Here is a 14850-nt window from a genome sequence, read left to right as displayed (position 1 = left end):
TCTTCAAAAATCTAGCCTTTACTTCATACCTCATAGTTCGACATTGATTCTAGAGTTAAGGAACCTGAGGCTGTACAGGTAAAATTATCTAAGTCCCTGAGGACATCATGGTATGTTAGTTCCTGGTTTATTAGAATTGCACATTTTTAAAAGAGCAGGCAAGGCAAAGGAGACCAGTTTTCTTACTTCAAGCATGTCCCCAAGTTTCTTCACCAGGGAGTGCTCTACCTTCTTCCACGGCAGGATAGGGTAGTACATAACTAGCCCTACACTCCATACCTGAGCAGACACATAAACCAAGCTGCATTTGTTATAGAAGACTGAATCAGCCTGCTCTCTAGTTAACAAAGGACTAGCTAGAGAATAGATGCTCAATGAATGCACCGACTTTAATTGCACCAAAGAAAGAAGTAGTTCTTGTTACGTCTTAAGAAAGGCTGGGTACTGAACTTTCACTTAGGAGGTCTTCTCTACTTGTTCTTTAGCCTGCAAGTTGACTACTTCCTGCTTTCCTTCTCTCCCCCTGCCCGCATGCGCCGCCCCCATCTCTCTCTCTCTCACACACACACACACACTTGTTCAGATTTACCTAATTAGAAAGTAAAATAGAAAAAGCAATAACTTAATGACTAACAGAAAAGTTTTTTAAAAATTATTAACTAGTGTTTCAGGACAAAAGGAGCTCAGGTTTGCAGAAGTATTTGGTCTATATTTTTCCTCTACTTTATAATCAACTCATGCTAATGTAAACCAAAAACACAACTCAAACTAAATATAGATTTCACTCACGAGTAATTACAAAGCAGGCATTTCAAATCAGTGTTGATCTAATGTTTTTAGAACAATTATTTCATTTTCAAGTCCAATATCTGCCAAGTAAATCACCAATTTCCAGTTCATTCTTATTTAATATAAAAAATCTTATTAGTATAAAGCTATTTCACAGCTGTCTTTAAACTAAGCCATAGTCAAGAACATGAAGCACTTGGGGTTTGCCTTGGTAACTCCAAATTAAATATTCTTTTTTGTCCAAATATAAAAGAGCAATAATTATGTTTTATTTTGAAGTTTTAAGCTGAGCTAATCTCAGATTTTATTATTTTTCAAAGACAACTCCAATTTTGAAATAGATGTCCCTAGCACTGTAAAATAAAAAATAAAATTAATAATATAAGTAAAAATAAAATTTTAAAAATAACTTTTCTTGCATTAAGTAGCATACCAGATCCAGTAGCAAATGTAGATGTTCAAAGAGCTTATTCTTTAATATTTGTCATATGGATTGTTCAAACAAATTGTTACTCAATCATTAAATCCTAAATTAACCAAGGTAAAGTATCAGAACATGAGTTTGATTGGGTCAAAGAGGATTGTCAGATTTTTGGTGCCATGTCTATCACCCTTTGATAAATGCAGGTGGTGAGTTGTAGCTTCACCTCCAAGTTGGATTAGCCTGGGTTCCAGCCTTGCCTCATACTAGTTGTGGAAGATTAAATGGATCACTTTAATTTCTCTGATTTTTTTTTTAATCATTATGAATTGCAGGAAATACTTGGTGGTTTGGAAAAAAACAAACCCAAAATATATACCATATAAAGGCAATTGAAGATGAATAGATTAAAACAAAGCCTAGAAATTTCAGTTTTGCTATGTGATGCATAAACTAATACTTTTTCTATAAATAACAGCTTCAGAACATTCTTATATAATCCTATTGTTTATTGAACACAAGATGGTAGGGTTTCAAGATTTTATTTATAGCTATTTAATGGCTATTATTGTAAAACTGACTTATTATTTTCAATATATTGTAAATCACTAGAGACTTTAATGTTTTGATTGTTCATTGAAAGGGATACCCCTTAAAGTTCAATTTGTGTATATCCAACCTTGGAATTTCGGGCAAAAGACATAAGGAATGTGTTAGCCTGGATTGGGGGTGGATTTTTCTATGTCAAATACTAAGGTCTTTTTCTTCTTGAAAAATATAAATAATAATATTCAGGGCTCAGATAAGTACATTTTCACTCAAAATACATGATAAACCAAAGACAACTCAGGAATAGTCAACACTACCCAGTCAGAAGAATGTTTTGATTTATTAATCTCTAAGAGTAATAAAGTAGATGAGCCAATAGATCCTCTGCTTCTTACTGGGTGTTTGAAGAAATGAGCACCCTTACCTCATTTCTATTGTAATAGTCCTGGGGAAAAGGAATGAGTGAAAGCTTAGGTTCTGATAGACAGGGAATGAGACAACATCCCATTGCACGATTTGATCACTAGGTATAAAGCAAGGCCTGCTGCAGTAGACATTACACCTTGGGGTAACATTCTGTAACCGAATTCTACTAGTCTCCCTGCAGGATGGAAGAGAGGAAAACTGAAACCACCAATACCATATCCAGTATAAGACAAGTCTACCTAGAGAGTAAGGAAGCCTGAAGAACAAATCTCTACCATGAGGTAAGGGAATGGGGGAGGCAAAGGAACAGGAACTAAGCCATTTTCATCTTTTCCCTCATTCCCACCCCCATATCACCATTACTTCTTTTTTCCTTCTAAAGTGTCTAGTCCAAAAGAGGGCTTGTTATAGTGACTATGTAAGTGGACTAGAAAGAATGAAAAGGTTTAGGCCAGAAGCAATTCTGAAAGACTTGTTGTAATTATACTACAAAATAGAAAAAAGGAAAAAACAGATATGTAGTCAAAAGATAAAACCCATTAGCACAAATTACAGTATATTATCAATTTCTTGGCCATCTACTACAACATATTTGTATTAACTTCTTATGTTATAAACAAGAATATTGTTAAGTGGGATATTCTTTTAAAGATTTCAATGTGTTCCCATTTTAAAAGGTTTCAGAAAGCTAGGCATGATGGTGAACATCTGTGATCCCAGCTACTTGGGAGGCTGAGTCAGGAGGATCATGAGTTCAAGACCAACTTGGGCCAACTTAGTGAGACCAGACTCAAAATAAATTTTTTAAAACAAGATTGAGAATGTAATTCAGTGGTAGATCACTTGCCTACCATGTGTAAGACCATAGGTTCAATACCCAATATTGAAGAAAAAAAAAAAAAGATTTCATATTAAAAAAAATGAAGACACATAAGATAAATATATTTGACCTTTATAGCTGATCTATTGTTACAAGTTGAGAGAAATAATCATGAATTGCCTGGAGGATGAATTGAAAACAATTGGTGGACTACTTGTACAATGCCATCAGAAACAAAGCAGGTACATGCTTATCTAAAAATTTAAAAAATGAAACAAATCAAAATATCCCTTGTTCTTCTTTTTTAATTGTTGTGTGGATTAAAAAAAAAAAAAGTTTATACCAACTAAAACATGGAGGCAGCCATACTTTTAAGTGCAGTTGCTTTTGCCTCCCTCCATTCCAGTACTGGGGCTTGAACTGAGGTGCTTTACTCCTAAGCTACAACCTCCACTCCCACAACCTTTTTATTTTGAGGTAGGGTCTTGCTAAGTTGCCCAGGCTGGCCTCAAACTTGTGATCCTTCTGCTTTCACTTCCAGAGTGGATAGGATTGCAGTCATGCACTGCTGTGCCTGCCCAGTTGCTGCTTCTTGAGACAGCTGGAATGCTGGGCCCATCGGCTCTACACCAGGATATTTGGCAATGTCTGAAGACATTTTTTTCATTGTCACAACTTGGATGTAAGGAGCTACTGACAGCTTGAGGGCAGAAGCTGGGGATGCTGCTAAACAACTTGTGAGGCACAGGACAGATGTCTACAAGAATCATCTGGCCCAAAATGTCAAAAGTGCCAAAGTTGAGAAATCCAGCTCTATACCATCAAGACCTAAATTGTTCCTAAAATGTTGTACAAACTGCAATTTCTGGAAAATTGACAAAACAAGAGGCAGAGGAGAAGGAAGAACAGCACAAGGGTGAAAAATCTTATTGGTCTTTGAGCAGTTCTAGATAAGCTGTGCAAACAGCTGTACAGCTACAGATGCAAATTCAACTCTCCTCCAAATGAACAGAAAATGAGGCCAAAGATATTCTCAGTGTTAAGACAGTTCCCTTAAGTATATGTAACAGAAATTCATCCTCAGATGTACAAAGGCTCAAAACAATATATCATCTACACAATCTTGTTGGGAAAACAATACCTTGACACCTCACTCGAGCTGGCCAAGAAGAGACTCAAAATTAAGAAATAAAGAACAGGAGAAGTTTGGGCAGCAAAGCTTGGGAATCCAGTTTCAATATCCATTATTGTACAGCTCAAAGGGAAACCATGGCTCTGATACTTCTTTCACCTATTCCTTACCCACTGGAAGAACTTGCTGAGAATTACATCTTTGACTTCACTGTGCTCAGCAACACATTTGACACAAGGTTTAGAGAATTACCAAACCACAAGTTTTGTTTGTTGAATTAATTTTTCTCCCTACCATAAGAGTTCCCTGGAAATAAAAAGGTAATTTTTTATTGTAAAGTAACTCAAGGAAGCAATTTTCTGCATCTTTAAAATTAATACTGAATGGCTTAGGTCACTGAGTTTTTTTTTTTTAATTGGTAAAGACAAATACTTGATTTTAACTATAATCAAGAACTTTCCTTTTTTTTTCCACCTAGGGTATATAAATGTTCCTTTGTTAATGTTGTCTAAAAATCAGTATGAAACCAGGCACAGGTGGCACATGCCTATAATCCAAGCAGCTCAGGAGGCTGAGGCAGGAGGAACACGAGTTCAAAGCCAACCTCAGCAACTGTGAGGCACTGAGCAACTCAGTGAGAACCTGTCTCTAAATAAAAATACAAAATAGGGCTGGGGTTGTGGCTCAGTGATCGAGTGCCCCAGAGTTCAATCCCCAGTACCAAAAAAATAAAAATAAACAGTATGAACTTAAGGGGCTTAAAACTACATATATGTATATACATGTATATATACAGATATATGAAGAGAATATAAATATAGAAAGACTGAAGCATTATGTTAATCATTATCTCTGAATAGTGGATTAGTGAAATTCTAAGTAATTTTGTTCCCCCTTGAATACTCTTCTGTATTTTGTGAATTTTATATAAGGAGAATGTTATTTTTATAATAAAAAATTTTAATCCATATATATTATATACACCAATAACTACTGTGCAAGTAAATGTAGAGGGGAAAGACCAGAAGGAAGTGAGTCAAAGGCAGTCTTTCATCATTCATTCATTCATCTAATGGATACCTATTAAGCAGCTACTCAACCAGGTATGGTGCTGGGCACTGGCTACCTGGTTCACATCTCCAACTGTGAACTTTTGGTGTTTTTCTTTCTTCTCTTTTGTACTTATTAAAAGTGTAATTGTGAATGTCTTTGCTTTTAAAATGATGGATGTTGTATTTCTAAAAGATGAGGATACAATAATAGTTCAGAAAAGGGTGTGTTGGTGTATTTGTACAGATGCGTCCAACAGATGAACTTCTGAAATATTCACGTATTTCTGAAGTGTGTTGGCACTCCCCAGGAAGGCTTCTTACTACCCCTTGCAAAATTCCTTTTTTTGTTTGTTTTTAGTACCAGGGATTGAAGCCAGGGTGCTTAACTATTGAGCTACAGTCTTAGTTCTTTTTATATTTTATTTTTAAGACAGGGTCTTGCTAAGTTGCTTGGGGCATCAATAAATTGCTGAGGCTGGCTTTGAACTTGTGATCCTCCTGCCTCAACCTCCCAAGACCCTGGAATTACAGGCATGTAACACTATGCCCTGTCAAAATTTATTTCTTTTGCAAACAAAACATTTATTTGAGTATAAGTAATGCATGTTCTTTTTTGCAGAGTAAATTTTTAGATGTATTTACTTAGCATGTTTTTAAGATATTATAGAGATTTTTTCCTACAAGACTTTTGAAAATGAATCAATTTACATTAATACAAAATTCCTAAATTATGTCTTTTTGTGAATGAGATTTATCTTTAGATTTTTCTTTTTCAGTCTTTTTCCTCCGTTTTTCTTCTGCTTGTTTTTCAAAATAATCTTTAAGGAGCTGGTTCAGGTGGGGTTCATACTGGCTTGCATGTTGCAATCCATTTTCACTTCCTTAAAAAGATACAAAACAGGAGACAATTATTCTTTATTTTATAGTAGTCTGCATATTATCATACCAGTTCTCTCCCACAATGACAAATCTAGAGCTATTCCTGCCCAAACCATCCCACACATTAACCCACAAGAGTTTTAATTAAAAAATGCTTGAAAGAAATACATTTCTATTTTACCTTCACAATGTTGGATCACACGCCCCCATAGTCGGTTTTTTCTCAAACAGGCTAAATTTCCCACAATCAACAAATGCCTCTTTCCTCTGGTCAATGCAACATTCATTCGTTTTTCTGAATCAATGAATCCTACTTGTCTTGTCCTTACACAGGAAAGAATAATGATCTCCTTTTCAGCACCCTGAAAAGCATCTACTGTGGACACCTGCACACTTTTAATATTAGGATGGTCAAAGTCCACAGCACTGAGTAAATGACAGAGCTGTGGAGGAAAGAAGGCAAGAATCATGCAGTGCAGAGACAGTGCAAAAGGTAAATCTACAGACCTACTCACAGCCACCATCTTAATTAAACTAACATTTCTCTTTCATGACTTACATAGACTTGGCTAGATATTTTCTAAAATGATAGATAAATGACAATGTTAATTATGAAACAAAACAAAATTACTTATCTATTGCTAGGAAACTCATTTGGATATGCTAATTTAGAGCTCATAAATAAGCAAACAATGAAAAATAAAAAATACTAAAAGAAAAATCTACTTAGAAGTAATTGGCTCAGGTGTACATTAATATCTAGTATCTACCTTTGACTTACTGGTAAATGTAGTAATAATGAGAGAACATTTTAGAAAACAGATTCAATCCGATCTGTCTCAAAACACAAAGCATACACCATATTTTCTTCCCTCTAATTTGTTTATTTGCATTTTGCCCCAACAGCTGTAAACTGAATTTAATTAAACCTTGTTAGGTTTACATTTAATTATGCACAAAAAAAGCCAGGCTAGAAAAAAAAAATCAGAATGTTTCTTTTTTACTATATAAACTACAGTCACAAAAGTTTTTTAAGCAAACCAAACTACTACAAATGTAATATTAAATATTGTCATATATAAATATAATGCTTAACATGTGACAAATATAATATGTAACACAAACCTTATACATCTGGGATTTGTATAATGTTATCACTCCAATCATAGGGCTGGCGATTCCACTTGCTATCAATGATTGAATCAACTTGAGAGTAAAAGCAGCTTCTGCCACATTATGAAAGCTGTTATCTCTTTCAATCTGGAATAAGAAACAGAACCAAAATTATATTTCCCAGAAAGGCTACGGAAAGACCAAGTAAACCTACAAACAACAATAAAATTAAACGGAGAGACTAAATCGTGTTGACTTCCCTCAACACTAATGTCATTTACCTGTTCCAGTCCTTTAACATTATAGAAACACAGGGTGGGTAGCCACTCTAATAAAGGGCTCCTCTCTGTCTCTGAAATACCATTCAAGAGGTTTCCTTCATAAAATAGATCATTGGCAATAGCACTGATTGCAGGATGACAACGATACTGGGTTCTCAACAGAATTGGCTTGTGACCCTGAAAAATTTAAATGTAGAAAAACAAATTAAAACAGCATTTTTTCTCTTAAAAATGATAATATTTAAACATTTTTAAATACCACTATATTATATTCTTAGAGGATGAATTACAATCATGATACAATAAACCACAGATAAAAATATAAAAGAAGTTACTAGGAGATCTAGTTTCATGGTAGAGGGCTTGTTTAGAAATGTGTGAGGCTCAAGTTTGATCCCTAATAATGAAGAAAAATAAAAAATAAATTCATGGTAAACTATTACACTATAAAATTATAAAACATCAAACACATCAAATCTTCAACTTATGATTATCTAATAAGTTTAACACCTAACATGCTGGAATAAACCTAATAGTACAATTTTAAAATATCTTTTTAAAAATTAGAAAATGCTATTGGTAATTTTTTTATTTATTAACTTTCCTCTGTGGGTAGAGCCATTTTTTCAATCTGAATCTTCAAAAATGTTTCAATTTTCATTAATGCATCATAATATCCAAGTCTCTTCCAATCTTCCAGATCATGTCCTTTATTTGCAAAAAGTTCTGCAGTATTGCTAGAACATACCAAACACCTACAAGGAACTCTAATAATAATACTTGTATAATTAAAACAATATTGATGACTACATGGACAAAATATCTTCCATGGGGGAAAAACACATAAGAAATCAATCCTAACTACTCTATGGGGCACAGATCTGTCTACATTGATAAGTCCAAATCAGTAGGCATGTGAAACTCTTAGCAAAAATCATTATGTAAAAAAAATGCTCAAAGGATCATTATTTGTAATAGAAGCAACCAAATGTTCAATGTTAGAGAAGTGACTGAATAATATCCACACAATTTAATATTTAATGATTCTATATATTTATGACAAGAGATGGTTATAAAACTAACAATAATAAGGGGAAATGATTGAGTAGAGTAGAAAATTTAAAAAGGCAGAATAGAAATTATGTTTATTTTGTATGGTTTCAACTGTGTAAAAATACATACATCTGATATTTGCATATAGCCCTAGCATAAAAGATGGAAGAGAAAAATAATAAAATATTACAAAGGGTTTTGTCTTGGAGTGGTGAGGTTATAGATGCATTATTTTTATCTTTACTTTTTTGCAATTTAACACTTCCTATAATGAATACTAGATATTACCTATTTCTTTTACTTTAATTATGAACTAGCTTACATGTACAGAAAAGTAAATTAAATAATATGACATCCATGTGCCAAGCAACCAGACTTGTTATTAGCTTTGGTCATGTTTGCTTCACAACTCTCTTTGGTTAAAAATAAAGTATGACATATACAGCAAAATTCCCCCCACATTATTTTGCTCTACCACTTTCCCCAGAAATGATCTCAATCCTGAATTTGTTTTGTAGCATTCCCATGCACTTTTATATGTTGTGTATTACACTGGTATATGTCTATAAATAATATGTGTCATCTGACGTGTTTTTGAAATTCACATAAATGGCATTTTCAATAAGTATCCCTTTGCACCTTGCTTCTTTCAACATCCATTATATTTTTGAGAATTATCTGTATGGATCTAGTTCATTCATCTTAAAATTTCTATATTATTCTACTTGATGACTAAATCATTTTTCAGTCTATTCTTTATTTGCCCTTTAAAAATTTCCCCAAATAAAAATATACTTCACATTTTAAAAGGCATTAACAACAAATAAGTGGAAAAACAAAAAGCAGAAGAACATATATGTTACCATTTTTTTAAAACAAATGGGAAATAATTTATGTATTTGCTTCTACTATTATAAAATATCACTGGAAAGATATAAAAAAGGGATGACTGTTGCTGTGGGGAAGAGAAATAGTGATTGAGGGACCAAAGTAGAAGCTTTCACAGCCTCCATACTTGTGGTTCTTATTGAATACTGAACTAAGTAACTAGTGCCTACCCCAAAAATGCTTTTAGAATTTGAAAATTATTTTTAAATTAAGATTTTTTTTAAAAAGGTTTTTAAAAGTCTGGTTCAAAAGAAGCCATACACTTATAGGAGGGATAGAAATTTTGAATCTTATAATTAAAAGCTCAAGACAACTGAAAGCTTGGTTCTTTAGAAAACTGACTACAACTCAACTAAAAATTCAATGCAGTCAAATGTGGCGGCGTACACCTGTAATACCAATGGCTCAAGAGGCTAAGGCAGAAAGGACAGCAAGTTCAAGGCCAGCCTGGGCAATTTAGCAAGATCTTGTCTCAAAATAAAAAATAAAAAGGGGTGGGGATATAGCTCAGTGGTAGTCTTCCTGAGTTCAATTCCCAGTATGGCGGGGGGACCTCAATGCAACCTAAACCACAAAAGTAAAGGGGAATTATGAATTAAGAAAGAAAAAAAAACACTGCCTTGAAGAATCCATTCCCTAATATCTAAAGAAACAATAATAGAAAAATAAATAAAAATAAAAACAAAACTAATAACAGTAATAAAGAACCAAATTTAGCAGTTATGCAACACAAAAAGGTACATGGCTAATCTAATGCCATAAACTTTAAAAAAAAGGGCTCATCATCAGGAGTTAAATAAGATTCAGGGGTAAAGGGGAGAACTCAGCACCATGAGATTCCTAACCTAAGCTGCAGTGATATAATGGAAATGGCTCCTAAGTATAATAATAAAATAATAAATAAAATAAGAGATCCCCAAATCCAACCACTTGGAGTGAATTCTAGTACAGTATATTTAATGAAACCAACCTTAGATACAAGAGTGCACACATAAACTAATAAAGACAGCTGGGTGCAGTGGTGCACACCTGTAATCCCAGTGGCTCAGAAGGATGAGGCAGGAGGATCTTGAATTCAAAGCCAGCCTTAGCAACTTAGTGAGATCCTAAGAAATTCAGCAATACCCAGTCTCTAAATAAAATATTAAAAAGGGCTCAGGATGTGGATCAGTGATTAAGTGCCCCTAGGTTGGTTCAATCCCTAGTACCAAAAAACAAAAAAACAAAACTAATAACGACATCACATATGGCTAGCTGTGGTGACGCATGCCTGTAATCCCAGTGACTGAGGAGGCTAAGACGGAGGATCATAAATTCAACGTTAACCTCAGAAATTCAGCAAGAGATTCAGAAACATAGTGAGACCATGTCTCAAAATAAAATACATTGGCCGGGCATGGTGGTGAACGCCTATAATCCCAGCAACTCGGGAGGCTGAGGGATTATAGCCTCCATACAAAGTTCTGGAGTTCAAAGCCAGCCTCAGCATTGACAAGGCACTAAATAACTCAATGAGATCCTGTCTCTACATAAAATACAAAATAAGGCTGAGCATGTGGCTCAGTGGTTGAGTGCCCCTGAGTTCAATCCCCAATACCAAAAAAATTTTTTTTTATTAAATAAGATACATTGCTGCTGGGACTGCAAAATGGTGCAACCACTCTGGAAAGCAGTATGGAGATTCCTCAGAAAACTTGGAATGGAATCACCATTTAACCCAGTTATCTCACTCCTTGGTATAAAACCAAAGAACTTAAAATCAGCATACTACACTAATGCAGTTAATTGATATGGATATATTACATTGACACATTGATATGTAAATGTTTAGTAGAAGCTCAGTCCACAATAGCTAAGCTATGGAATCAACCTAGATGCCCTTCAATAGATGAACAGATAAAGAAAATGTGGTATATATACACAATGGAATATTACTCAGCCATAAAAAAGAATGATTTTACAATTTTGCCAGTAAATGGATGGATCTGCAGATTATCATGCTAAGTGAAAAAAGCCAATCCCAAACACCAAAGTCAAATGTTCTCTCTGATATTTAGATGCTAACACACATTAAGGGCAGGGGGAGAATAGGAATTCACTGGTTTAGACAAAGGGGAATAAAGGAAAGGGAGGGTGGATAGGAATAGAAAAGATGGTAAAATGAATCAGATATAACTTTCCTATGTTTGTATATGAATACACCACTAGTAAAACTCCATATCACATACAACCACAAGAATGGGATCCTAATTAGAATAAGTTATACTCCATGTATATATAATATGTCCAAATATACTCTACTGTCATGATATCTAAAATAATTAAAAAATAAAAATTAAAAATAAAGAGGGCTCAGGATGTAGCTAGTTGTAAGGGCCCTTGGGTAAAGTGCACCTGGATTAAATCCCTAGTACCCCCCAAAAGAAAAAAAAAGATAGTATATACATTCTTAACCTAGTTATCTTTCAATCCAACTTTAAACCCTTCTGCCACCAGGGTATCATAGAAATACAGAGAATATAGAATATAAATCTGAAAAAGCTTCCCTCCCCCACCAAAATACTGTCTTTGTTGGCTTTGTGCTATTATAACAGACTATCCGAGACTGGGTAATTTATAATAAATGGAAATTTACTTCTCATAGTTCTGGAGGCCAGAAAATACAAATTTAAGTTACAGCATCCAGTGAGCAACCAGTTTTTGGGGGTGTCAGGGGGTTACCAGGGATTGAACCCAGGGGTACTCAACCACTGAGTCGCATCCCCAGCCCTTTTATTTATTTTGAGACAGAGTCTTGCTAAGTTATCTAAGACCTCACTAATTTGCTGAGGATGGTTTTGAACTTCGATTCTCCAGCTTAGCCTCCTGAGCCACTGGGATTCCAGTGAACAATTTCTTGATGCATTTTCCCATGACAGAAGGCAAGAGGGTGAGGGGTTCAGGGTGCCAAAGGGGGGCATACTCCTTATATTAGTAATCCAATCCTATGATAATAGCATTAATCCATTTATTCAGATACAGCCCTCATGACCTAAACATCTCTAAAAGGTCCTACCTCCCAACACCTCCACATTGCAAATCAAATATCCAGCACATGAACTTTGGGGGACACATTCAAATCATAGCTGATACATTCGGAATTCATCTTAGACAAAGGCATAACCAAGGAACAGAAGAAAAATGTCCATAAGTGTTTAAACATTAGTATCAAATCCAAATATAATCCAGTAAAACAATCTCAGAAGTAAGATAATAAAAGGGAAATTTCAACACTAAAGAAATAGATTGGTTTTCAAGACAATAACTTTAAAGAACTAATTAACTGGGGCTGGGGTTGAGGCTCAGAGGTAGAGTGCTCAATGTGGTGCTGGGTTCAATCCTCAGCACCACATAAAAATAAAGATATTTTGTCCATCTATAACTACAAAACAAATATTAAAAAAAGAACTAATTAACTAAAGGAAGCCAAGAACAAATATAATTTTTTCACAAAAAAGTCACTACAACTCAACTTAAAATTCAATGATGAAGTCTCACACTTCTGTGCCTTAACATGTAAAATTTATTATGTTCCTTTTCCTATTAAAAAAAAAAAAGAAACCTCAAAGCAATTTGAAATTGAAATGTAAGAGAACAGAAATTAAATTTCTGATATAAGAGAAAGGTTCCATAGATAATGCAGATGAAAAATTAAATATAAATAAAAAACAGTTAACATTGGGGGAAATCTTAATGATATTGGATTTGGCAACAATTTTGTGGCTATGACATCAAAAACACAAGCAACACAAAATATATATAAATTGGACTTCATCAAAAATAAGAACTGTTCATCAAAGGATACTATGATAAAGTGAAAATACTACTTTTAGAATGAGAGAAAATATTTGCAAATCACATATTTGATACGGAATTAATATCCAGAATGCAGAAAGAAGTCCTACAATTCAACAAGAATTAAAGCCAATTAAAACATGGGCAAAGGACTTGAATAAGCATTTCTTCAAGAAGATATATAAATGGCCAATAAATGCATGGAAAATGTTAAATATCACCATCATTTGGGAAAACACAATGTAATACCACTTCACACTCATTAGGATGGCTATTGTGAATAGAAAATAACAAGCACTGCAGAGGATGTGGAGAAAGTGGAACCTTTGTGACTACTACCAAGAACATAAAAGAAATGTAGCTGGTATGAAAAACAGTTTGACAATCCCTCAAAAAGTGAAACAGAATTATCACATGACCCAGGAATTACACTTCTGGGCAGATACTGAGGAACTGAAAGCAGGGATTCAAACAGATATTTGTACACCAAAGTTCACAGTAGCTATAAATAAATAAATATATAAATAAAATAAAATATAAATAAAAGTTCACTATTATTTACAATAGTCAAAAAGTGGAAACCCAACCCAAATATCTATAACGAAATGTAGAATATACATACAAAGGAATGTTATTTAGCCTTAAAAAAGGAATGAAATTCTGGCACATGGTACAACATGGATGAATCTTGAAAACATACTAAGTTAATAAGTCAAAGACAAAAGGATATATATATATATATATATATATATATATATATTTTTTTTTTTTTTTTTTTTTTACATGAGGCATCTAGATTAGACAAATTCACAGAGACAGAAAGTACACTAGAGGTTACAGCTAGAGAGTTGGGGAGGGGGAATAGAGAATTATTGCTTAAAAATTACAAAGTTTTGTTTGAGATGATAAACAAGCTGTGGAAATGGATAGGTGATGCTTGTACAACACAAATGTACTATAGGGAAAAAAAGTAAAACATAGTCCTGATCTATAAGATGGTGAACCCCAAAGACATTGTACTGAGTAAAAGAAGCCAGTCACAAAAGATCATATATTGCATATTCCATTTATGTGAAAAATCCAGCATAGACAAATTCATATAGACCGAAAGCAGAATTGTGATCACCAGGGGGCAGGAGAAGAGGAAAATAACTGCTAAAATAAGACAAGGAAAAGTTCTGGAACTAGAAAGAGGTGATGGTTGTACAGCATTATGCATGAACTAAACACCACCGAATTATTCACTTTCATGTTATTTGAATTTGAATTATTTACTTTTATGTTATTTGAATTTCCCCTCCATTTTAAAATATACTAATTATTTTTTAAAGAGCTCCACATGGATAACAGTAGCATTAAAAGTTTCTTACATTTTAAAGCAAGAGCAATGTACTTACTACCCACTACTGAAGTACATAGGGAAAATATCCTTTCTATAAAGTCATGTTAAAATCACAGGATTCTAGGTATATTTAAGATGATACTTGTCTGGGGAGCCCCCTTGAACAGGAGCTATGCACACACCTTTAAATCCTGAGTAAAGAGGAACTGGTTTGGTATTGCACCCTGCAATGCACGTGGACTTTACCTCTGCTTGGATAAGAAAGTTGTAG

General features: G+C 34.1%; 1 protein-coding gene across 9 annotated transcripts in view; it reads right to left on the bottom strand.

Annotated features, from left to right (window-relative positions):
• Positions 1–690: 690 nt before the first annotated feature.
• Positions 691–14850, bottom strand: part of Zgrf1 (zinc finger GRF-type containing 1) — an 86243-nt gene continuing 72083 nt past the window's right edge. For 7 of the 9 annotated variants that reach the window (XM_046458983.2, XM_058583764.1, XM_058583762.1 and 4 more), the window contains 4 exons: positions 7463–7639; positions 7194–7328; positions 6250–6511; positions 692–6070 (listed from right to left, as the gene is read on the bottom strand). In XM_046458983.2, the coding sequence (XP_046314939.1) occupies positions 5913–6070; positions 6250–6511; positions 7194–7328; positions 7463–7639 (732 nt within the window). In that variant the 3' untranslated portion in view covers positions 692–5912. Of the gene's footprint in view, positions 6071–6249; positions 6512–7193; positions 7329–7462; positions 7640–14850 lie in introns of all 9 variants that reach the window. The other 2 variants (XM_046458988.2, XM_046458987.2) reach the window with 2 other exon arrangements.

Source organism: Marmota monax, unplaced genomic scaffold, assembly GCF_021218885.2.
Source record: "Marmota monax isolate L192 unplaced genomic scaffold, Marmota_monax_Labrador192_F-V1.1 WCK01_AAM20220418_F8-fsc00002, whole genome shotgun sequence".
In the NCBI taxonomy this organism is placed as follows: Eukaryota; Metazoa; Chordata; class Mammalia; order Rodentia; family Sciuridae; genus Marmota; species Marmota monax.
Note: the sequence above shows the minus strand (reverse complement) of the source record. Positions and strands in the feature narration are given on the sequence as shown.